Here is a 24,040-nt window from a genome sequence, read left to right on the forward strand (position 1 = left end):
ACGGCCAGCCTACTCATGAGAAACTCTCCAGACACGAAACAGAACGCTTTAAAAGAGACTAACGTCGTCTATGCCTTCAAATGCCCACTTGGGGACTGTAAGCTCCAAAAAACCCAGTATATAGGCAAGACAACAACATCTCTTTCTAGGCGTTTAACGATGCATAAACAACAGGGCTCCATTAAGGAACATATAATCTCTTCCCATAACCAAACCATCGCCAGAGAAATCCTAGTAAACAACACAGAAATCATCGATAGATACAGCGATAGCAGGCGGCTTGACGTTTGCGAGGCACTACACATCAAGAAGTCAACACCAGCAATCAACAGCCAATTATTGCACAACTATATTCTACCCACCTCAAGACTCCGCTCCAATATAGAAGCATCAAGAAATATGGACCAATAGGCTTTCTACAAACACTTCTATTCAATATCCATTGTTTCGTGTTCTGTCTTGTGTTGATACTTTTAATACCCTATTAATATCCTCTAATGCCACATCATCCTTCCCACCTCACTCAAATGTAATGCCACATCACCCTTCCCACCTCACTCAAAAGTAGATATAAAATCAGGGAAATGCAAGTTCTAATCAGTTGTGTATTTGTGAAGAAGTGATTTTTGATTTACCTCCAACAGTGAAGCATAATGTACGAAAGATTGAGAAAATTCGTGTTAGAATTATTAATCTTACTTTTTCGGTCATATTTAATAAAATATGTCTACAGGAAAGACTGCTACCAAAATATACTAATATATATATATATATATATATATATATATATATATATATATATATATATATATATATATATATATATATATATATATTAGTATATTTTGGTAGCAGTCTTTCCTGTAGACATATATTATTAAATATGACCGAAAAAGTAAGATTAATAATTCTAACACGAATTTTCTCAATCTTTCGTACATTTCTTTTCACTGTTGGAGATAAATAAAAAATCAATTCTCCAAAATTCATTTTTATTTCTAGTCTGACGCGACACGAGCGCGTTTCGTAAAACTTATTACATTTTCAAAGACTTTAGTTCACAAATACACAACTGAATAGAACTTACGCATCTCCGATTTTATATCTACATTTGAGTGAGGTGGAAGGGGTGATGTGGCATTAACACAAGACAGAACAAGATGTGGCATTAATAGGGTATTAATTTCATCAACACAAGACAGAACAAGAGGGTATTAATAGGGTATTAATTTCATCAACACAAGACAGAACACGAAACAATGGATATTGAATAGAAGTGTTTGTAGAAAGCCTATTGGTCCATATTTCTTGATGCTTCTATATTGGAGCGGAGTCTTGAGGTGGGTAGAATATAGTTGTGCAATAATTGGCTGTTGATTGCTGGTGTTGACTTCTTGATGTGTAGTGCCTCGCAAACGTCAAGCCGCCTGCTATCGCTGTATCTATCGATGATTTCTGTGTTGTTTACTAGGATTTCTCTGGCGATGGTTTGGTTGTGGGAAGAGATTATATGTTCCTTAATAAAGCCCTGTTGCTTATGCATCGTTAAACGCCTAGAAAGAGATGTTGTTGTCTTGCCTATATACTGGGTTTTTTGGAGCTTACAGTCCCCAAGAGGGCATTTAAAGACATAGACGACGTTAGTCTCTTTTAAAGCGTTCTGTTTTGTGTCTGGAGAGTTTCTCATGAGTAGGCTGGCCGTTTTTCTGGTTTTATAGTAAATCGTCAGTTGTATCCTCTGATTTTTGTCTGTAGGGATAACGTTTCTATTAACAATATCTTTCAGGACCCTTTCCTCCGTTTTATGAGCTGTGGAAAAGAAGTTCCTGTAAAATAGTCTAATAGGGGGTATAGGTGTTGTGTTGGTTGTCTCTTCAGAGGTTGCATGGCTTTTCACTTTCCTTCTTATGATGTCTTCGACGAAACCATTGGAGAAGCCGTTATTGACTAGGACCTGGATTACCCTACAGAGTTCTTCGTCGACTTGCTTCCATTCTGAGCTGTGGCTGAGAGCACGGTCGACATATGCGTTAACAACACTCCTCTTGTACCTGTCTGGGCAGTCGCTGTTGGCATTTAGGCACATTCCTATGTTTGTTTCCTTAGTGTAGACTGCAGTGTGGAAACCTCCGCCATTTTCCATGACTGTTACATCTAGAAAGGGCAGCTTCCCATCCTTTTCCATCTCGTAAGTGAAACGCAGCACGGAACTCTGCTCAAATGCCTCCTTCAGCTCCTGCAGATGTCTGACATCAGGTACCTGTGTAAAAATGTCGTCAACATATCTGCAGTATATGGCCGGTTTCAAGTTCATGGCGACTAAGACTTTTTGCTCGATGGTACCCATGTAGAAGTTTGCAAACAGGACACCTAGGGGAGAACCCATGGCGACCCCATCTACTTGCTTATACATGTGCCCATCCGGGCTCAAGATGGGTGCCTCTTTAGTACAAGCTTGGAGTAGTTTCCTCAGAATATTTTCTGGTATGTCAAGAGGAGTACAGGCTGGATCACGATACACTCTGTCGGCTATCATTGCGATTGTCTCGTCCACAGGTACGTTGGTAAACAGCGATTCTACGTCCAACGAGGCTCTTATCCCTGTGGCCCGTGTGCCCCGCAGTAAGTCAACAAATTCCTTTGGAGACTTCAGGTTGAAGGCGCAAGGAACATAAGGAGTCAGCAGGCCGTTGAGTCGCTTCGCCAGTCTGTACGTGGGTGTGGGTATCTGGCTAATGATTGGCCGAAGTGGGTTTCCAGGCTTGTGTGTCTTGACATTTCCATACGCATATCCAGGTTTATATTCCCCAATGATCTTTGGCAGGTGGAGTCCGGATTTCTTGGCGTTCACAGTTTCGATCAGTTTGTTGACCTTTGCTTTTAATTCGGCTGTAGTGTCCTTCGTTACCCTTTGGAACTTAGTTTGGTCAGAGAGTATGATGTTCATTTTCGCCAGATATTCGTCTTTTTTAAGAATGACATATATTGGCGACTTGTCACCTCTCCTGACAACTATCTCCTTGTTCTCACGAAGGCTTTTAGCTGGAAGGTAGTTGTGCTTTCTGGGTTCGAGTCCCACTGGTGGGTGTTGTCCAAAGATTATTAATCTTCACTTGTGGTTTATGCAAGTATAGGCTTATAAGCTGGACACGAGTTCTCTCACATTGACAGTGGCTTGACGAAAAATGCAGACTAACCCCACACTCATCTGGTGCCCTCGGGAAGTGGAGATGTTTGGGATGTATATATATCTCGAACTCTCTACTTCTTTTGTAGGGTCTGATGGTGTAGTGGGTTAAAGCATACTAGTTATGGCAGCTACTGGAAGGTAGTTGTGCTTTCTGGGTTCGAGTCCCACTGGTGGGTGTTGTCCAAAGATTATATATATATATATATATATATATATATATATATATATATATATATAACTGAAAACTCACACCCCAGAAGTGACTCGAACCCATACTCCCAGAAGCAACGCAACTGGTATGTACAAGACGCCTTAATCCACTTGACCATCACGACCGGACATAATGAGGTGATAGCCGAGGCTATCACCTCAGTTGCGTTGCTTCTGGGAGTATGGGTTCGAGTCACTTCTGGGGTGTGAGTTTTCAGTTGCATATTGTCCTGGGGACCATTCAGGCTTGTTCCCATTTGTGTTCCTCACGTGTGCCCCAAAGAATGAGGTGATTTGGTAAAATGCTATGCCCAAGATAACTATCCGAGTGCCGGCGGTGGGGTGGTTCAAATAGCCTCGGCTATCACCTCATTATGTCCGGTCGTAACTCAGTTGCGTTGCTTCTGGGAGTATGGGTTCGAGTCACTTCTGGGGTGTGAGTTTTCAGTTGCATATTGTCCTGGGGACCATTCAGGCTTGTTCGCATTTGTGTTCCTCACGTGTGCCCCAAATGTTCGCATATATATATATATATATATATATATATATATATATATATATATATATATATATATATATATATATATATATATATATATATATATATATATATATATACATATATATATATATATATATATATATATATATATATATATATATATATATATATACTTGCAAGAAATTACGTGTATCGGAAATTTAATGAACACAGAGTAATTAACTGTGTGGCAAGAATCCTACTGCCGTAAATGATATTAAACACCTGAATGTACTTTCTAATTGTGGAATATAATGTTATCAGGGTTAGTAATGATTAATTGATTTATGGAATCAGAAATTTGGATTAACATACTGGATCCTGAAATGTTAATGAATTCACTAACTTGAGTGAATCAGTAATTATAGATTGAATTTGGTTTAAGCTATAATGTACAGTCTCCTGACAGCCGTAAATTGAAATATTTGTATAGTCTAAAAATGGTAACACATATTAATTGGTGTGGGTTAGGCTAACATATGTGGTACACTGCTTCTAACTACAGATAAGGAGATATGTTTAACCTAAATTACTACAGTGTGATTAGTAATGGTTAATTATAATGTAAATTAAATTAAGGGTAGCTATTTTATTCTAGCTATTTTATCCGGTTCGAAGTTGACCAAAATGTTGGGTATCTGGGGCCGGATTCAGGAAGGTACTTACGAAGGTTTTTCCTCTTAGCTAAGAGCGTTTTCCTTCTTAGCGCCTTCGTGGCATCTACGTCCGTATTCAATTAACTACCCTAAGTGGAAAAACCTTCGTAAGTTCATTCCAGGATTTAAGTGTGGTTTCGACCACTCGTAGCTTTACGTAAACTGGATATAAGTCATTTTTTCTCTACTACATAACACTGGGATCGATTTATGATATTGGAACATGACCAAAATATTATAGCTGGTGAATCTAGTGAAGAGGAATCCTTCGTGTTAGTTATATATGCATTCTCTGCTTGAAACTTGAAGTAAATATGTGTTTGATGATAGTAGAATTAGTTTTATAATAGCAAGATATTATACCAGTAGTTATTAAGTAAATAAACACTGGTGAACATGAAATATGAGAGAAGGTGATGAGCCCTGCCTGATGGGATCATTTACTATCACCAAATGCCCCTGTTCACCTAGTAGTAAGGGTGAACCTTAGCTATACATACCCATTTCTAATTTATTTAGTTTGGTTTTATTTTGAAATTAAATCTGGGTGAGACATAAAATAAAAATATGCTGCACAAATGATGTTAGGTAAGGAAAAGGGTAAAAATGTCAAAAACTTTATTCATTGAATACTTAAAGCTATAATTATGACTATATAGATTATTAAAAAAGAGAGAGGGAAGTAGGGGTCCAAGACCTCTTCCTGTTATACAATTTGGGTGTGGAACAAGTAATTATCAAAAGAAGGCACCATGCCGGGAAGGCTATGTAGCAGTAAGGCAGTGAGGTGAGGCAGCTACTTATTTGAGAAATGCTTATTTTATTTACCTTATAAGCTGAGGCAACTTATTTTATTTGAGGAATACTCAGCTGATTCCTCTACATTTAGCATGGAACAAATTTGTGTCCAAGACACAAATTTGTGTCCTGTTAATCAATTTGGCTGTGTGTAACCAAACTAGAAGTGCTCTACAAATCAAGGGACCCAGAATGTGGAATGACCTCCCGAATCATGTCAAAGGCTGTACCTCTCTCAACCAGTTTAAGAGTTAAACCAAGTATTGCCTAATTAACTCCATGTAACCTAACTTACCTCCTAAATGTCAACCCATGTCTTGCTATATTTTAAACAACGCTGTTCACCAACATGTGCAATTGCTGATTTATGCTATGTTAACCCCCTTTTTGTATTTTTTATTCCTTCTTTCAACACAATTTATACCTAATCCCGATTACTATTAAGTTTTAGTCTGTGTTTTTTTCCCCCCCAAACCTTGCCCGAAATGCTATGAGTATTAGTGGCTTTAGGTATTGTATGTACAAGCTCTGCCTATAAATCCAACATTATGTTTGTAAATCAACTGTATGTACTTTTCCTGAATAAAATGTATTTATTATTTATTTTTTAATCAGTAAGTATTAAAAGAAGGCACCAAGCTGGGAAGGCTATGTAGCACCATTGTGTGTAACAATAAACCAAATTTTTTTTAACAAATAATGCACCTGTATGGGAAAACAAATCCTGTCAGCTGTAAAAATATTGATGCAGTTATTTAAATGAAAAATATAATGAAAGAAATATTACTGGTTTATTTTTATCCTATCTTTTTGTACTGTACAGTATATCCAAGGAAGTTAAAAATTGAGACATAATGCACAATTTAATGAATGATTAGCATGGATTAGCAGTTCAAAAGAAATATGACTTGTATTACATATCAACATGAGATCTTAATGATCCATGGTCAACATGATTTAATAAGGATAATACAGTACTGTATTTGTAATAATACAAACTATAATTTAAAATCTTTATTACTGATTTTTTTTGTTAAGAAGATTAGGTATACACAGCAATGTGCTGCTACCCTATTATATATGGAATATTACACAGTGTAGATAAAAAACTAGCTATAAGTTTATCTAATACTCCCATCTCACAGGATGGTTAGACATACTGTACATGGAATCAATTTAGAAAATACTAGCCTCAATACAAAAAACAAATCAACTCTGACTAAACAACTCTAAGCAATTTTCACAAGAGGTAAGCACTGAATCATGGAAACATTATATTATAATTACTCTTACCAGTTTCTACAAAACTCCTCTCAAACAATGTATTTTTAAACATGTTTAGGTATACACAGCAATGTGCTGCTTCCCTATTCTGTATAAAGGACCACACAGTGTAGATAAAAAACCAGGTACAAGCTCACCCAACATCCTCACCTCACAGGATGGCCAGTCATACATGGAATTAGGAGAGAACAAAATACTTAATGCTGATCTATTAGCCTCCACTGGCAAAATCTGGGTGCAGCACAAGAATATCTTTCAATATTCCTGAGTGTATGAAGTAATTACAGAGCTCAAAATACCTCATACCATTTGGTATGAAGTCACTGATAACAGGACAATCACAGATATAGTGTTGGAGAGTATGTTCTCTCAAGTAGGACTGAAAACAGATGTTTTTTTTCCACCAAGAGGGCTATAAACCCATGGAACCGCCTACCCGCTGAAGCCGTAAATGCCAAATTCCAGCTAAAAAATATCATTAAGACAATTGGCGGGCCCTTTAACAAGCCGCCGGCTTTCTGTCCTCTTCGAGGTCACTAGATAGTTAGTGGCCCTTGGGTAAATTCAGTAAATATATGCAATAATTGTCAGCGCATCTTCCGAGCAACAAGGACAGCTACACAGTATCTCTTAGAATTACGTAGGTAAACAACAAATGTAACATATTTGTTTACTACAATGTCGGTGCTGGCTGTAGAAGTTGAAAAAACATTGTTTTACTTCGAAATATACTAATTTTATAAGAAAATTCGACGTAAATAGGAGGCAGTAGAGCTCCGATAAGCCAGCGCTAAATCTTCAATATGAAGAATGTTGCTGCTCTCTGATTGGCTAAACGAAACACAGTAGTGACCTCTATCGGCACGCAGGTGAACCAACAATTTTCTTCCTAAGTATACCTTATTGAATCGCACCTAAGCATCTTCTTAGGGCGCACTTAGGAACCTTCGTAGCAAACCCACTTACGAAGAAATACACAGAGCTTCCTGAATCTAGGTCCTGGGACTTTGACTCAAATATAGAATTAATTAATTATGATGATAAATATATATTGAAAGACCACACACTTTTGAGAAAAGAGGGAAAACAAATAGAAGTGATTATAAGATCGACACTTTAGAACCAGTACCTATGTATGGTAACTTATTTAACAATCACTTAAAGGAAATGAATGGACTGTCTTATTAATTGATTAAAGGTAAAAGCCTCAAATATCAACATTGGGATCGGGTTATTTCTAAAGATCATATATATCTAGGAACCAGTGTGGTTCGTCACTAGTTCATTAAAGGGTTAGTAAAATGGCAAATTCTGAACAAGAATGTAGATTCAAAATAACCATGAAATATTAAATAATCACTATATTGAAAGATTATTAAATCCTAAGAAATAATAAATGTACTCATTGAGTACTGAGCAGTAAATTATTGCGTTATATTATTCCTCATGACCATCCTACATATAAATATATATATATAAATTAATAATAGCCTTACTCAAAATTTCCACGAAACATTATTTGTCTTAGCTGTAAGACGACTTCAATAAGTCCGTTTCGTTACTCGTCTTCGTGATCACAAGGTCTCAATAAAGAAGAAACACTAGTGGTGAACATCGTAGGTGAAAGAAGAAACTTGGGACATCCTCGTCTACATGCTGCAATCAGGGAAATTTGAGTAGCATTTGATTGGGCTATGAATTATACCAATATTCATTGAGATTGGAATAAAAGGGGAGCATCAACTAACATTGGGTTATTAATCTTCTCGTAACATAACAACAGGCTATCCACAAATACACAATCTTGAATAATGCACCAAACTAGAAAAGTATACTTAACGTGAGCGTGTGAGAACACTAAGGTCTGCCGATATAGCGTCTGCCAGTCCCTGATGTTCACTGCTGTGTACATGTGATTACGGGCTGGGACTATAATACGCGTAATTAAACAGTTGAGTACTGTAGACCACGTGGTGGTATTAAATAGCTGCCGTCTGTGGAGGCAGGTGTGCACCCCGCAACCCATTGTGTTTGAATCACGCCTCCTTCCTCCCACCACACTCGGTCTCGCATGCGCAGAGACGCTCATAGCGATCTCGGACGTAAACCATTTCGGTTTATTATTCATTATTTGGGGATCAGAAGGAGTACAATCTAAACTATAATCACCAATAAAAATTGAATAACAATACCCTTTCTCGTAAGGCAATTGATCTAATTAACATTGCACAAATTGAACGAGAAGGGTTGACGTGTTTTTACTTTACGTCACAGTAATATTTTACTGGAATAATTAATATGGTTAAATACCCGAGCTCAGTACGCATAAGCATGCAAAATGGTTATTTTCTCCATAAAGAACAATAATTTTAAAAAGAAAGGGTAATTAACTGAACTCAATATTTCTCCAACATGTGTGGGAGATTTCATGTTTTAGCCTGTCGTCGACGCTTGGCATAATGATGGCTGGGAATTTTCTGGCTAAATTATGTCTTACTATGTAAACGCTAACGCTGTTAATTCTACGTGTTAGTGTTATTAGTAATTACTTTGGGTTAATACAATAATGATGTTTTAGTGTTGGAAACTTTCCAACACTGGGATAGAATTGTATACATGCTGTTGTAGCAGGGATAGTATTGTATACATGCTGCTGTAGCAGGGATAGAATTGTATACATGCTGCTGTAGCAGGGATAGTATTGTATACATGCTGTTGTAGCAGGGATAGAATTGTATACATGCTGCTGTAGCAGGGATAGTATTGTATACATGCTGCTGTAGCAGGGATAGTACTGTATACATGCTGCTGTAGCAGGGATAGTACTGTATACATGCTGCTGTAGCAGGGATAGTATTGTATACATGCTGCTGTAGCAGGGATAGTACTGTATACATGCTGCTGTAGCAGGGATAGTACTGTATACATGCTGCTGTAGCAGGGATAGTATTGTATACATGCTGCTGTAGCAGGGATAGTATTGTATACATGCTGCTGTAGCAGGGATAGTATTGTATACATGCTGCTGTAGCAGGGATAGTATTGTATACATGCTGCTGTAGCAGGGATAGTATTGTATACATGCTGCTGTAGCAGGGATAGTATTGTATACATGCTGCTGTAGCAGGGATAGTATTGTATACATGCTGCTGTAGCAGGGATAGTATTGTATACATGCTGCTGTAGCAGGGATAGTATTGTATACATGCTGCTGTAGCAGGGATAGTATTGTATACATGCTGCTGTAACAGGGATAGTATTGTATACATGCTGTTGTAGCAGGGATAGTATTGTATACATGCTGCTGTAGCAGGGATAGTATTGTATACATGCTGCTGTAGCAGGGATAGTATTGTATACATGCTGCTGTAGCAGGGATAGTATTGTATACATGCTGCTGTAGCAGGGATAGTATTGTATACATGCTGCTGTAGCAGGGATAGTATTGTATACATGCTGCTGTAGCAGGGATAGTATTGTATACATGCTGCTGTAGCAGGGATAGTATTGTATACATGCTGCTGTAGCAGGGATAGTATTGTATACATGCTGCTGTAGCAGGGATAGTATTGTATACATGCTGCTGTAGCAGGGATAGTATTGTATACATGCTGCTGTAACAGGGATAGTATTGTATACATGCTGCTGTAGCAGGGATAGTATTGTATACATGCTGCTGTAGCAGGGATAGTATTGTATACATGCTGCTGTAGCAGGGATAGTATTGTATACATGCTGCTGTAGCAGGGATAGTATTGTATACATGCTGCTGTAGCAGGGATAGTATTGTATACGTGCTGCTGTAGCAGGGATAGTATTGTATACATGCTGCTGTAGCAGGGATAGTATTGTATACGTGCTGCTGTAGCAGGGATAGTATTGTATACATGCTGCTGTAGCAGGGATAGTATTGTATACGTGCTGCTGTAGCAGGGATAGTATTGTATACATGCTGTTGTAGCAGGAATAGTATTGTATACGTGCTGCTGTAGCAGGGATAGTATTGTATACATGCTGTTGTAGCAGGGATAGTATTGTATACGTGCTGCTGTAGCAGGGATAGTATTGTATACATGCTGTTGTAGCAGGGATAGTATTGTATACGTGCTGCTGTAGCAGGGATAGTACTGTATACATGCTGCTGTAGCAGGGATAGTATTGTATACATGCTGCTGTAACAGGGATAGTATTGTATACATGCTGCTGTAGCAGGGATAGTATTGTATACATGCTGCTGTAGCAGGGATAGTATTGTATAAATGCTGCTGTAGCAGGGATAGTATTGTATACATGCTGCTGTAGCAGGGATAGTATTGTATACATGCTGCTGTAGCAGGGATAGTATTGTATACATGCTGCTGTAGCAGGGATAGTATTGTATACGTGCTGCTGTAGCAGGGATAGTATTGTATACATGCTGTTGTAGCAGGGATAGTATTGTATACGTGCTGCTGTAGCAGGGATAGTATTGTATACATGCTGTTGTAGCAGGGATAGTATTGTATACGTGCTGCTGTAGCAGGGATAGTATTGTATACATGCTGCTGTAGCAGGGATAGTATTGTATACATGCTGCTGTAGCAGGGATAGTATTGTATACGTGCTGCTGTAGCAGGGATAGTATTGTATACATGCTGCTGTAGCAGGGATAGTATTGTATACATGCTGCTGTAGCAGGGATAGTATTGTATACATGCTGCTGTAACAGGGATAGTATTGTATATATGCTGCTGTAACAGGGATAGTATTGTATATATGCTGCTGTAACAGGGATAGTATTGTATACTGCCGGGTATACCACCTGCTGGGTATACCAACTGCTGGGTAAACCACCTGCTGGGTGTACCACCTGCTGGGTATACCACCTGCCGGGTATACCAACTGCTGGGTATACAAACTACCGGGGTATACCACCTACTGGGTATACCACCTACTGGGTATACCAACTGCCGGGTATACCACCTGCCGGGTATACCACCTGCTGGGTATACCAACTGCTGGGTATACCAACTGCTGGGTATACCACCTGCAGGGTATACCACCTGCTGGGTATACCAACTACCGGGTATTCTACCTACTGGGTATAGCTTCAGTACCTGCACACGTCACTCTCTGGACTCACTGACGACAGTTTTGTCTCACTAACGATAGCTTCTGACCTACTAATGACAGCTCCTGATCCACTAATTATAAATACTGACAGACTGACAATAGCTACTGACCAAATGACGAGTTATCTTTACACACTACTGCACCTAACCCGCTGATGACAGCTCCTGACCCACTGACAACAGCTGCTTCTATATGTGATGTTCATTTGTCCCTTGTTCCATCTTTCTTTCATGTATATGATGTTGATCTTGTCTTTCCTTGTAACTCGCTTCATTAGTGTGGTTGCCAGCCCCTGGTCTTTCAGCAGCTTTATACTCTGTTTGAGGAGAATTTATTCCACGCTGGTTCTGTTTTATACAGAATATATCCTCACCCTCTTTTACAAACATATATATAATGGAAGATCCATAGTCGGCTTATATATCACATTCAGTTTATGAAATCTGGGTGTGATGAGCCTTAAGAGACAGGTTCAGTAGATATCAACCTCAAGATCTTGTCAGTGTGAGACTTAAGGAGGGTTTCATCTCCCATTTGGTAATGTGAAACCTCAGATTCCAAGCACACAGTTGCGTTGTTTTGCACTTGCTTGAGTGGTAACGTAATGCATCATTCTTTCAGTTAATAAATTACACTTCGTAATTTTTTTTCAGTCTTCCACAACATATCTCATTATCAGAAAGCATTACGGAGGAAAAGATCCATCTATTGGGGAATATCATTTGCATAACTCAGAAGTAAGATTTGCACTATGATCCCATTGGGACTCACCTGATAACATCTTAAAACTTTAGTTTTATATCCCACTATATTTATTAATATTTTGTTAAGATGTTCCTTTACTAACTGAAGTACCTTCCCTGACTCTCCTGCTGGTTTGTCTACCTTGTGCGCTATTGTTCTCTGGCTACTGTGTCCAAGGGTTTAGACTACACATATATACAGTCTGTCCACACTCTGTCTTGTCTGTACAGTCTGTCCACTCTGTGTGTCGTGTCTGTACAGTCTGTCCACTCTGTGTGTCGTGTCTGTACAGTCTGACCACTCTGTGTGTCGTGTCTGTTCAGTCTGTCCACTCTGTGTGTCGTGTCTGTACAGTCTGTCCACTCTGTGTGTCGTGTCTGTTCAGTCTGACCACTCTGTGTGTCGTGTCTGTACAGTCTGTCCACTCTGTGTGTCGTGTCTGTTCAGTCTGACCACTCTGTGTGTCGTGTCTGTTCAGTCTGTCCACTCTGTGTGTCGTGTCTGTACAGTCTGACCACTCTGTGTGTCGTGTCTGTTCAGTCTGTCCACTCTGTGTGTCGTGTCTGTACAGTCTGTCCACTCTGTGTGTCGTGTCTGTTCAGTCTGTCCACTCTGTGTGTCGTGTCTGTACAGTCTGTCCACTCTGTGTGTCGTGTCTGTTCAGTCTGACCACTCTGTGTGTCGTGTCTGTTCAGTCTGTCCACTCTGTGTGTCGTGTCTGTTCAGTCTGTCCACTCTGTGTGTCGTGTCTGTTCAGTCTGTCCACTCTGTGTGTCGTGTCTGTACAGTCTGACCACTCTGTGTGTCGTGTCTGTTCAGTCTGTCCACTCTGTGTGTCGTGTCTGTTCAGTCTGTCCACTCTGTGTGTCGAGTCTGTACAGTCTGTCCACTCTGTGTGTCGTGTCTGAACAGTCTGTCCACTCTGTGTGTCGTGTCTGTACAGTCTGTCCACTCTGTGTGTCGTGTCTGTACAGTCTGTCCACTCTGTGTGTCGTGTCTGTACAGTCTGACCACTCTGTGTGTCGTGTCTGTACAGTCTGTCCACTCTGTGTGTCGTGTCTGTACAGTCTGACCACTCTGTGTGTCGTGTCTGTTCAGTCTGTCCACTCTGTGTGTCGTGTCTGTACAGTCTGTCCACTCTGTGTGTCGTGTCTGTTCAGTCTGACCACTCTGTGTGTCGTGTTTGTACAGTCTGTCCATTCTGTGTGTCGTGTCTGTACAGTCTGTCCACTCTGTGTGTCGTGTCTGTTCAGTCTGACCACTCTGTGTGTCGTGTTTGTACAGTCTGTCCACTCTGTGTGTCGTGTCTGTACAGTCTGTCCACTCTGTGTGTCGTGTCTGTACAGTCTGTCCACTCTGTGTCGTGTCTGTATAGTCTGTCCACTCTGTGTGTCGTGTCTGTACAGTCTGTCCACTCTGTGTGTCGTGTCTGTACAGTCTGTTCACTCTGTGTCGTGTCTGTACAGTCTGTCCACTCTCTGTGTCGTGTCTGTTCAGTCTGACCACTCTGTGTGTCGTGTTTGTACAGTCTGACCACTCTGTGTGTCGTGTCTGTACAGTCTGTCCACTCTGTGTGTCGTGTCTGTACAGTCTGTCCACTCTCTGTGTCGTGTCTGTAGAGTCTGACCACTCTCTGTCTTGCCTGATCTCTGTCATCTTGACTAGCATATATATATATATATATATATAAAGTTCAGGTGACAAGATATCCACATAAATGTGTAGTATTGTACTATATAGGATCTTTTCATTATTTGTTCTCCTATCCTCTGAGTTACGGTATTATATATCATCTTGCATGTAAAATATATGAGCGACATGCCTATAGTTTAACCCCCCAGGACTGTCTTCATAACTTTAAATACTGACCCAAAATTAGCTGCGTCCAACCATCTCACTGAACTCCAGTGTGTAGGTGTGATGTTAAACCTCAATATTACTCGTATGATAACTGAACATTTGAACATCGAATGAGTATAAACTTAAAGTGAATCCAGAAGGATTAGAAAATACAACAATACAAATAAATACAGAACAGGTAAATGTTTACAAGAATGTCTCCTAGTAAATAATGGGATGTCAGGTGTCATTAATCTATGAACACTAGGAGCAGTTTAACACATCAAAGCAATAGGATTGCTCGTAAATTCCTTATATGCATTAAAATTACCAATATCTTGTGACAATATTTATACGAATATAACTATAACCTCAGAGGAATATAAATTGAGATATTTCGTGTTTTTACCTTTCATACAAGATATTTATGGTCAATTACTTATAGGTATTATAATAATAACTATGAAGCATCTCAGAAAAGTGATATTCTTCTCTTGGCCAGATATTGGTCTGTACGCGTTATAGAGGACACGTGATCGCTGCTGACTACGTGGCTCAGATGGTCCCAGAGGACCGCCGTCAACACGTCCGAGTGATGGACATTGCCGCAGGTACAGTACAATTTGCCTTCAACATAAAGATAAATTACTTAAATGTTAAAAAAATTAATCTTAAACAAAATAAAATTAGGGAAAATAAGTTATGGGTCTTAGGTATGGGTGAGACCCAACGTTGTCTCTGTATCCTGAAGACCATGTCCAGGATATGGTCACCTGGATATTGGTTATGGTCTATTATGGTCTCCTGGTTGATAATTGTAATGACGTTATCTTACAAATGAATGAGAATAATCCACATATTTTGATATGGATTCAAAATATAATATAACTTATTTAAAAATATTCTAAGCAAAGCAAAGGAATGCAGTATACCTTTGAAATTGAATAGATCGAATACTAATTACCCGAAATGGATAACAAAGAATCTGAAGAATCTTATAGGTAGAAAAAGAGCTTGGTACAAAAGGATTAAAAATGGGGAAGATAGTTTAAAACAAGAATTCGTACAACTGGTTAGAAATGTTAAAATAAATATAAGAAGGGCAAAAATGAACTATGAAGTTCGTATAGCAGGCCAAGCAAAGGTAAATCCTAAAGTTTTTTAAGTTAAATCGAACAAAGGCTAGGGAAAGGATAGGTCCATTAAAAACCGAGACAGGCCAGATAATAAATAATGACGAAGAGATGAATAGTATTTTTAATAAATATTTTATCTCTGCATTTACTAAAGAGGAACTTAACTCTATGCCTTCAGCCGAACAAGTCAATGTGGGTGGGAACGAGGACAGGTTGACTAGTTCAACAGCTACCAAGGATGATGTTATTAAACAAATAGTGAAACTCAAACCAAACAAATCCCCAGGGCCGGATGAAGTGTTTGCCAGGGTTCTTTAAGAATGCAAAGAGGAGCTTTCCACTGTCTACCATATTTAATAAATCATTAGAGTCAGACATAGTGCCAGGGTTGTGGAAGGTTGCTAATGTGGTACCAATTTTTAAGAAAGTAGATCACTTGCGTCAAATTATCGGCCAATTAGCCTAACGTCTATTGTTGGAAAGTTGCTTAAATCGATAATTGCAAATAACATTCGTCTTCATCTTGAAAAACATAAATTAATAAATGATTCACAACATGGTTTTATAAATAGCCGTTCAAGTTTAACAAATTTGCTATCATTTGTTTCCAGCATAGTTGAGGCAGTTGATAGTGGTAAGGTTTGTGATGTTGTGTACCTTGACTTTAGCAAAGTTTTTGATACAGTCCCCCATGAAAGACTGATTAAAAGATAAAGGCTCATGGTATTGGGGGGTGCTATATTAAGATGGATTAAGACATGGTTATACCAAAGGAAACAGAGAGTTAGTATAAATGGGGTTGACTGGGAAAATGTTGTAAGTGGAGTGCCTCAGGGCTGTGTCCTGGGACCTCGGTTATTCATAATATATGTGATTTAGATTCAGATGCAGGCGATGAGTCACTATAACGTGGCTGAAGTATGTTGACCAATCTACACACTAGAAAATGAAGAGACGACGTCGTTTCGGTCCGTCCAGGACCATTCTCAAGTCGATTGTGATGAGGGAATGTTGTTGTTGTTTCAGATTTAGCTACTCAGGACGAAGTATCCTTGTAGCACGGGCTATGGTGAACCCGTAATTGAGTTTGGTTATACATGATAACTTTTTTCCTGTGATATTTGGGTCTAAGTTTAAAATGGAGGAGAGGACTTCTCCTTTTTCCCTGCTTATTTATCGCTTCTGTTTTAGTGCACTGGTTTTAATCTTGTTTTATTAACATTATCTTGGTGGCGGATGTAGATGCAAAATGCTCACTAATAAGTCCCATTCCTCAACAGCTTTTCTAATCATTGTAGTCGCGGTGAAATGTGAATCTAATGCAGCTGCTTTCGTTGGATTAATGTTGAGTTTGATACGCGAATTGACCATAGATCCCAATACTCTGAGTGTTGGGATCTATGGTCAATTCAGGCTGAGACTGTACAACCCAGAACCCATGCGCTGTTACAGATGTCAGCGCTTCGGCCACCACAAAGATGGCTGCAGAGACCCGGAACGATGTGGTGTATGTATCGAGCTCCACAATACCGACATATGCAAGAATCTGCACAACTGGCCTACCATGACCAGGGGGCCAACTGGCCTACCCTGACCAGGGGGCCAACTAGCCTACCCTGACCAGCCGGCCAACTGTCCTACCCAGACCAGCGGGCCAACTGTCCTATCCTGACCAGGTGGCCAACTGGCCTACCCTGACCAGGGGGCCAACTGGCCTACCCTGACCAGGGAGCCAACTGGCCTACCCTGACCAGGGAGCCAACTGGCCTACCCTGACCAGGGGTCCAACTGGCCTACCCAGACCAGGGAGCCAATTGGTCTACCCTGACCAGCGGGCCAACTGTCCTATCCTGACCAGTGAGCCAACTGGCCTACCCTGACCAGGGAGCCAACTGGCCTACCCTGACCAGGGAGCCAACTGGCCTACCCTGACCAGGGGTCCAACTGGAATGCCCTGACCAGGGAGCCAACTGGCCTACCCTGACCAGGGAGCCAACTGGTCTACCCTGACCAGGGAGCCAACTGTCCAACCCTGACCAGTGAGCCAACTGGCCTACCCTGACCAGGGGGCCAACTGGCCTACCCTGACCAGGGAGCCAACTGGCCTACCCTGACCAGTGAGCCAACTGGCCTACCCTGACCAGGGGGCCAACTGGCCTAGCCTGACCAGTGAGCCAACTGGCCTACCCTGACCAGCGGGCCAACTGTCCTACCCTGACCAGTGAGCCAACTGGCCTACCCTGACCAGGGAGCCAACTGGCCTACCCTGACCAGGGGGCCAACTGGCCTACCCTGATCAGGGAGCCAACTGGCCTACACTGACCAGTGAGTCAACTGGCCTACCCTGACCAGGGGGCCAACTGTCCTACCCTGACCAGGGGGCCAACTGGCCTACCCTGACCAGGGGGCCAACTGGCCTACCCTGACCAGGGGGCCAACTGGCCTACCCTAACCAGGGGTCCAACTGGCCTACCCTGACCAGTGAGCCAACTGGCCTACCCTGACCAGGGGTCCAACTGGCCTACCCTGACCAGTGAGCCAACTGGCCTACCCTGACCAGGGAGCCAACTGGCCTACCCTGACCAGGGGGCCAACTGGCCTACCCTGATCAGGGAGCCAACTGGCCTACACTGATCAGTGAGCCAACTGGCCTACCCTGACCAGGGGGCCAACTGTCCTACCCTGACCAGGGGGCCAACTGGCTTACCCTGACCAGGGGGCCAACTGGCCTACCCTGACCAGGGGGCCAACTGGCCTACCCTGACCAGGGGGCCAACTGTCCTACCCTGACCAGTGAGCCAACTGGCCTACCCTGACCAGGGGGCCAACTGGCCTACCCTGACCAGGGAGCCAACTTTCCTACCCTGACCAGTGAGCCAACTGGCCTACCCTGACCAGGGGGCCAACTGGCCTAGCCTGACCAGTGAGCCAACTGGCCTACCCTGACCAGCGGGCCAACTGTCCTACCCTGACCAGTGAGCCAACTGGCCTACCCTGACCAGGGAGCCAACTGGCCTACCCTGACCAGGGGGCCAACTGGCCTACCCTGATCAGAGAGCCAACTGGCCTACACTGACCAGTGAGTCAACTGGCCTACCCTGACCAGGGGGCCAACTGTCCTACCCTGACCAGGGGGCCAACTGGCCTACCCTGACCAGGGGGCCAACTGGCCTACCCTGACCAGGGGGCCAACTGGCCTACCCTAACCAGGGGTCCAAATGGCCTACCCTGACCAGTAAGCCAACTGGCCTACCCTGACCAGGGGTCCAACTGGCCTACCCTGACTAGTGAGCCAACTGGCCTACCCTGACCAGGGAGCCAACTGGCCTACCCTGACCAGGGGGCCAACTGGCCTACCCTGATCAGGGAGCCAACTGGCCTACACTGACCAGTGAGCCAACTGGCCTACCCTGACCAGGGGGCCAACTGTCCTACCCTGACCAGGGGGCCAACTGTCCTATCCTGACCAGGGAGCCAACTGGCCTACCCTGACCAGGAGGCCAACTGGCCTACCCTGACCAGCGGGCCAACTGTCCTACCCTGACCAGGGAGCCAACTGGCCTACCCTGACCAGGTGGCCAACTGGCCTACCCTAACCAAGGGGCCAACTGGCCTACCCTGACCAGGGAGCCAACTGGCCTACCCTGACCAGGGATCCAACTGTCCTACCCTGACCAGGGGGCCAACTGTCCTACCCTGACCAGGGAGCCAACTGGCCTACCCTGACCAGGGAGCCAACTGGCCTACCCTGACCAGGGAGCCAACTGGCCTACCCTGACCAGGGAGCCAACTGGCCTACCCTGACCAGTGAGCCAACTGGCCTACCCTGACCAGTGAGCCAACTGTCCTACCCTGACCAGTGAGCAAACTGTCCAACCCTGACCAGTGAGCCAACTGTCCTACACTGACCAGTGAGCCAACTGGCCTACCCTGATCAGGGAGCCAACTGGCCTACACTGACCAGGGAGCCAACTGGCCTACCCTGACCAGGGGGCTAACTGTCCTACCCTGACCAGGGGGCCAACTGGCCTACACTGACCAGTGAGCCAACTGGCCTACCCTGACCAGGGGGCCAACTGTCCTACCCTGACCAGGGGGCCAACTGTCCTATCCTGACCAGGGAGCCAACTGACCTACCCTGACCAGGGGGCCAACTGGCCTACCCTGACCAGCGGGCCAATTGTCCTACCCTGACCAGGAAGCCAACTGGCCTACCCTGACCAGGTGGCCAACTGACCTACCCTGACCAAGGGGCCAACTGGCCTACCCTGACCAGGGAGCCAACTGGCCTACCCTGACCAGGGAGCCAACTGTCCTACCCTGACCAGGGAGCCAACTGGCCTACCATGACCAGCGGGCCAACTGGCCTACCCTGACCAGGGAGCCAACTTTCCTACCCTGACCAGCGGGCCAACTGGCCTACCCTGACCAGGGAGCCAACTGGCCTACCCTGACCAGGGAGCCAACTGGCCTACCCTGACCAGTGAGCCAACTGGCCTACCCTGACCAGGGGGCTAACTGGCCTAGCCTGACCAGTGAGCCAACTGTCCTACCCTGACCAGTGAGCCAACTGGCCTACCCTGACCAGGGAGCCAACTGGCCTACCCTGACCAGGGAGCCAACTGGCCTACCCTGACCAGGGGGCCAACTGGCCTACCCTAACCAGGGGTCCAACTGGCCTACCCTGACCAGGGAGCCAACTGGCCTACCCTGACCAGGGAGCCAACTGGCCTACCCTGACCAGCGGGCCAACTGTCCTATCCTGACCAGTGAGCCAACTGGCCTACCCTGACCAGGGGTCCAACTGGCCTACCCTGACCAGGGAGCCAACTGTCCTACCCTGACCAGGGAGCCAACTGGCCTACCCTGACCAGGGAGCCAACTGGCCTACCCTGACCAGGGAGCCAACTGGCCTACCCTGACCAGTGAGCCAACTGGCCTACCCTGACCAGGGGGCTAACTGGCCTAGCCTGACCAGTGAGCCAACTGTCCTACCCTGACCAGTGAGCCAACTGGCCTACCCTGACCAGGGAGCCAACTGGCCTACCCTGACCAGGGAGCCAACTGGCCTACCCTGACCAGGGGGCCAACTGGCCTACCCTGACCAGGGGTCCAACTGGCCTACCCTGACCAGGGAGCCAACTGGCCTACCCTGACCAGGGAGCCAACTGGCCTACCCTGACCAGCGGGCCAACTGTCCTATCCTGACCAGTGAGCCAACTGGCCTACCCTGACCAGGGGTCCAACTGGCCTACCCTGACCAGGGAGCCTACTGGCCTACCCTGACCAGGGAGCCAACTGGCCTACCCTGACCAGGGAGCCAACTGTCCTACCCTGACCAGGGGGCCAACTGGCCTACACTGACCAGGGAGCCAACTGGCCTACCCTGACCAGGGAGCCAACTGTCCTACCCTGACCAGGGGGCCAACTGGCTTACCCTGACCAGGGGGCCAACTGGCCTACCCTGACCAGGGGGCCAACTGGCCTACCCTGACCAGATGGCCAACTGTCCAACCCTGACCAGTGAGCCAACTGGCCTACCCTGACCAGGGGGCCAACTGGCCTACCCTGATCAGGGAGCCAACTGGCCTACACTGACCAGTGAGTCAACTGGCCTACCCTGACCAGGGGGCCAACTGTCCTACCCTGACCAGGGGGCCAACTGGCCTACCCTGACCAGGGGGCCAACTGGCCTACCCTGACCAGGGGGCCAACTGGCCTACCCTAACCAGGGGTCCAACTGGCCTACCCTGACCAGTGAGCCAACTGGCCTACCCTGACCAGGGGTCCAACTGGCCTACCCTGACCAGTGAGCCAACTGGCCTACCCTGACCAGGGAGCCAACTGGCCTACCCTGACCAGGGGGCCAACTGGCCTACCCTGATCAGGGAGCCAACTGGCCTACACTGATCAGTGAGCCAACTGGCCTACCCTGACCAGGGGGCCAACTGTCCTACCCTGACCAGGGGGCCAACTGGCTTACCCTGACCAGGGGGCCAACTGGCCTACCCTGACCAGGGGGCCAACTGGCCTACCCTGACCAGGGGGCCAACTGTCCTACCCTGACCAGTGAGCCAACTGGCCTACCCTGACCAGGGGGCCAACTGGCCTACCCTGACCAGGGAGCCAACTTTCCTACCCTGACCAGTGAGCCAACTGGCCTACCCTGACCAGGGGGCCAACTGGCCTAGCCTGACCAGTGAGCCAACTGGCCTACCCTGACCAGCGGGCCAACTGTCCTACCCTGACCAGTGAGCCAACTGGCCTACCCTGACCAGGGAGCCAACTGGCCTACCCTGACCAGGGGGCCAACTGGCCTACCCTGATCAGGGAGCCAACTGGCCTACACTGACCAGTGAGTCAACTGGCCTACCCTGACCAGGGGGCCAACTGTCCTACCCTGACCAGGGGGCCAACTGGCCTACCCTGACCAGGGGGCCAACTGGCCTACCCTGACCAGGGGGCCAACTGGCCTACCCTAACCAGGGGTCCAACTGGCCTACCCTGACCAGTGAGCCAACTGGCCTACCCTGACCAGGGGTCCAACTGGCCTACCCTGACTAGTGAGCCAACTGGCCTACCCTGACCAGGGAGCCAACTGGCCTACCCTGACCAGGGGGCCAACTGGCCTACCCTGATCAGGGAGCCAACTGGCCTACACTGACCAGTGAGCCAACTGCCCTACCCTGACCAGGGGGCCAACTGTCCTACCCTGACCAGGGGGCCAACTGTCCTATCCTGACCAGGGAGCCAACTGGCCTACCCTGACCAGGAGGCCAACTGGCCTACCCTGACCAGCGGGCCAACTGTCCTACCCTGACCAGGGAGCCAACTGGCCTACCCTGACCAGGTGGCCAACTGGCCTACCCTAACCAAGGGGCCAACTGGCCTACCCTGACCAGGGAGCCAACTGGCCTACCCTGACCAGGGAGCCAACTGTCCTACCCTGACCAGGGGGCCAACTGTCCTACCCTGACCAGGGAGCCAACTGGCCTACCCTGACCAGGGAGCCAACTGGCCTACCCTGACCAGTGAGCCAACTGGCCTACCCTGACCAGTGAGCCAACTGTCCTACCCTGACCAGTGAGCCAACTGTCCAACCCTGACCAGTGAGCCAACTGGCTTACCCTGATCAGGGAGCCAACTGGCCTACACTGACCAGGGAGCCAACTGGCCTACCCTGACCAGGGGGCTAACTGTCCTACCCTGACCAGGGGGCCAACTGGCCCACACTGACCAGTGAGCCAACTGGCCTACCCTGACCAGGGGGCCAACTGTCCTACCCTGACCAGGGGGCCAACTGTCCTATCCTGACCAGGGAGCCAACTGGCCTACCCTGACCAGGGGGCCAACTGGCCTACCCTGACCAGCGGGCCAACTGTCCTACCCTGACCAGGGAGCCAACTGGCCTACCCTGACCAGGTGGCCAACTGACCTACCCTGACCAAGGGCCAACTGGCCTACCCTGACCAGGGAGCCAACTGGCCTACCCTGACCAGGGAGCCAACTGTCCTACCCTGACCAGGGAGCCAACTGGCCTACCCTGACCAGCGGGCCAACTGACCTACCCTGACCAGGGAGCCAACTTTCCTACCCTGACCAGCGGGCCAACTGGCCTACCCTGACCAGGGAGCCAACTGGCCTACCCTGACCAGGGAGCCAACTGTCCTACCCTGACCAGGGAGCCAACTGGCCTACCCTGACCAGGGAGCCAACTGGCCTACCCTGACCAGGGAGCCAACTGGCCTACCCTGACCAGTGAGCCAACTGGCCTACCCTGACCAGGGGGCTAACTGGCCTAGCCTGACCAGTGAGCCAACTGTCCTACCCTGACCAGTGAGCCAACTGGCCTACCCTGACCAGGGAGCCAACTGGCCTACCCTGACCAGGGAGCCAACTGGCCTACCCTGACCAGGGGGCCAACTGGCCTACCCTAACCAGGGGTCCAACTGGCCTACCCTGACCAGTGAGCCAACTGGCCTACCCTGACCATGGGGCCTACTGGCCTACCCTGACCAGGGGGCCAATTGGCCTACCCTGACTAAGGGGCCAACTGGCCTACCCTGACCAGGGAGCCAACTGGCCTACCCTGACCAGGGGGCCAACTGGCCTACCCTGACCAGGGGTCCAACTGGCCTACCCTGACCAGGGAGCCAACTGGCCTACCCTGACCAGGGGGCCAACTGGCCTACCCTGATCAGGGAGCCAACTGGCCTACACTGACCAGTGAGTCAACTGGCCTACCCTGACCAGGGGGCCAACTGTCCTACCCTGACCAGGGGGCCAACTGGCCTACCCTGACCAGGGGGCGAACTGGCCTACCCTGACCAGGGGGCCAACTGGCCTACCCTAACCAGGGGTCCAACTGGCCTACCCTGACCAGTGAGCCAACTGGCCTACCCTGAAAAGGGGTCCAACTGGCCTACCCTGACCAGTGAGCCAACTGGCCTACCCTGACCAGGGAGCCAACTGGCCTACCCTGACCAGGGGGCCAACTGGCCTACCCTGATCAGGGAGCCAACTGGCCTAC

General features: G+C 46.4%; 1 protein-coding gene across 3 annotated transcripts in view; it reads left to right on the plus strand.

The window, feature by feature from the left end:
* LOC123750526 (methyltransferase-like protein 27) overlaps nucleotides 1–24,040 on the plus strand; it is a 251,848-nt gene that overhangs the window by 125,742 nt on the left and 102,066 nt on the right. For all 3 annotated transcript variants that reach the window (XM_069312532.1, XM_069312530.1, XM_069312533.1), the window contains one exon: nucleotides 14,877–14,985. In XM_069312532.1, the coding sequence (XP_069168633.1) occupies nucleotides 14,877–14,985 (109 nt within the window). The remainder of the gene's footprint in view (nucleotides 1–14,876; nucleotides 14,986–24,040) is intronic.

This window comes from Procambarus clarkii, chromosome 72 (genome assembly GCF_040958095.1).
Source record: "Procambarus clarkii isolate CNS0578487 chromosome 72, FALCON_Pclarkii_2.0, whole genome shotgun sequence".
Classification (NCBI taxonomy): domain Eukaryota; kingdom Metazoa; phylum Arthropoda; class Malacostraca; order Decapoda; family Cambaridae; genus Procambarus; species Procambarus clarkii.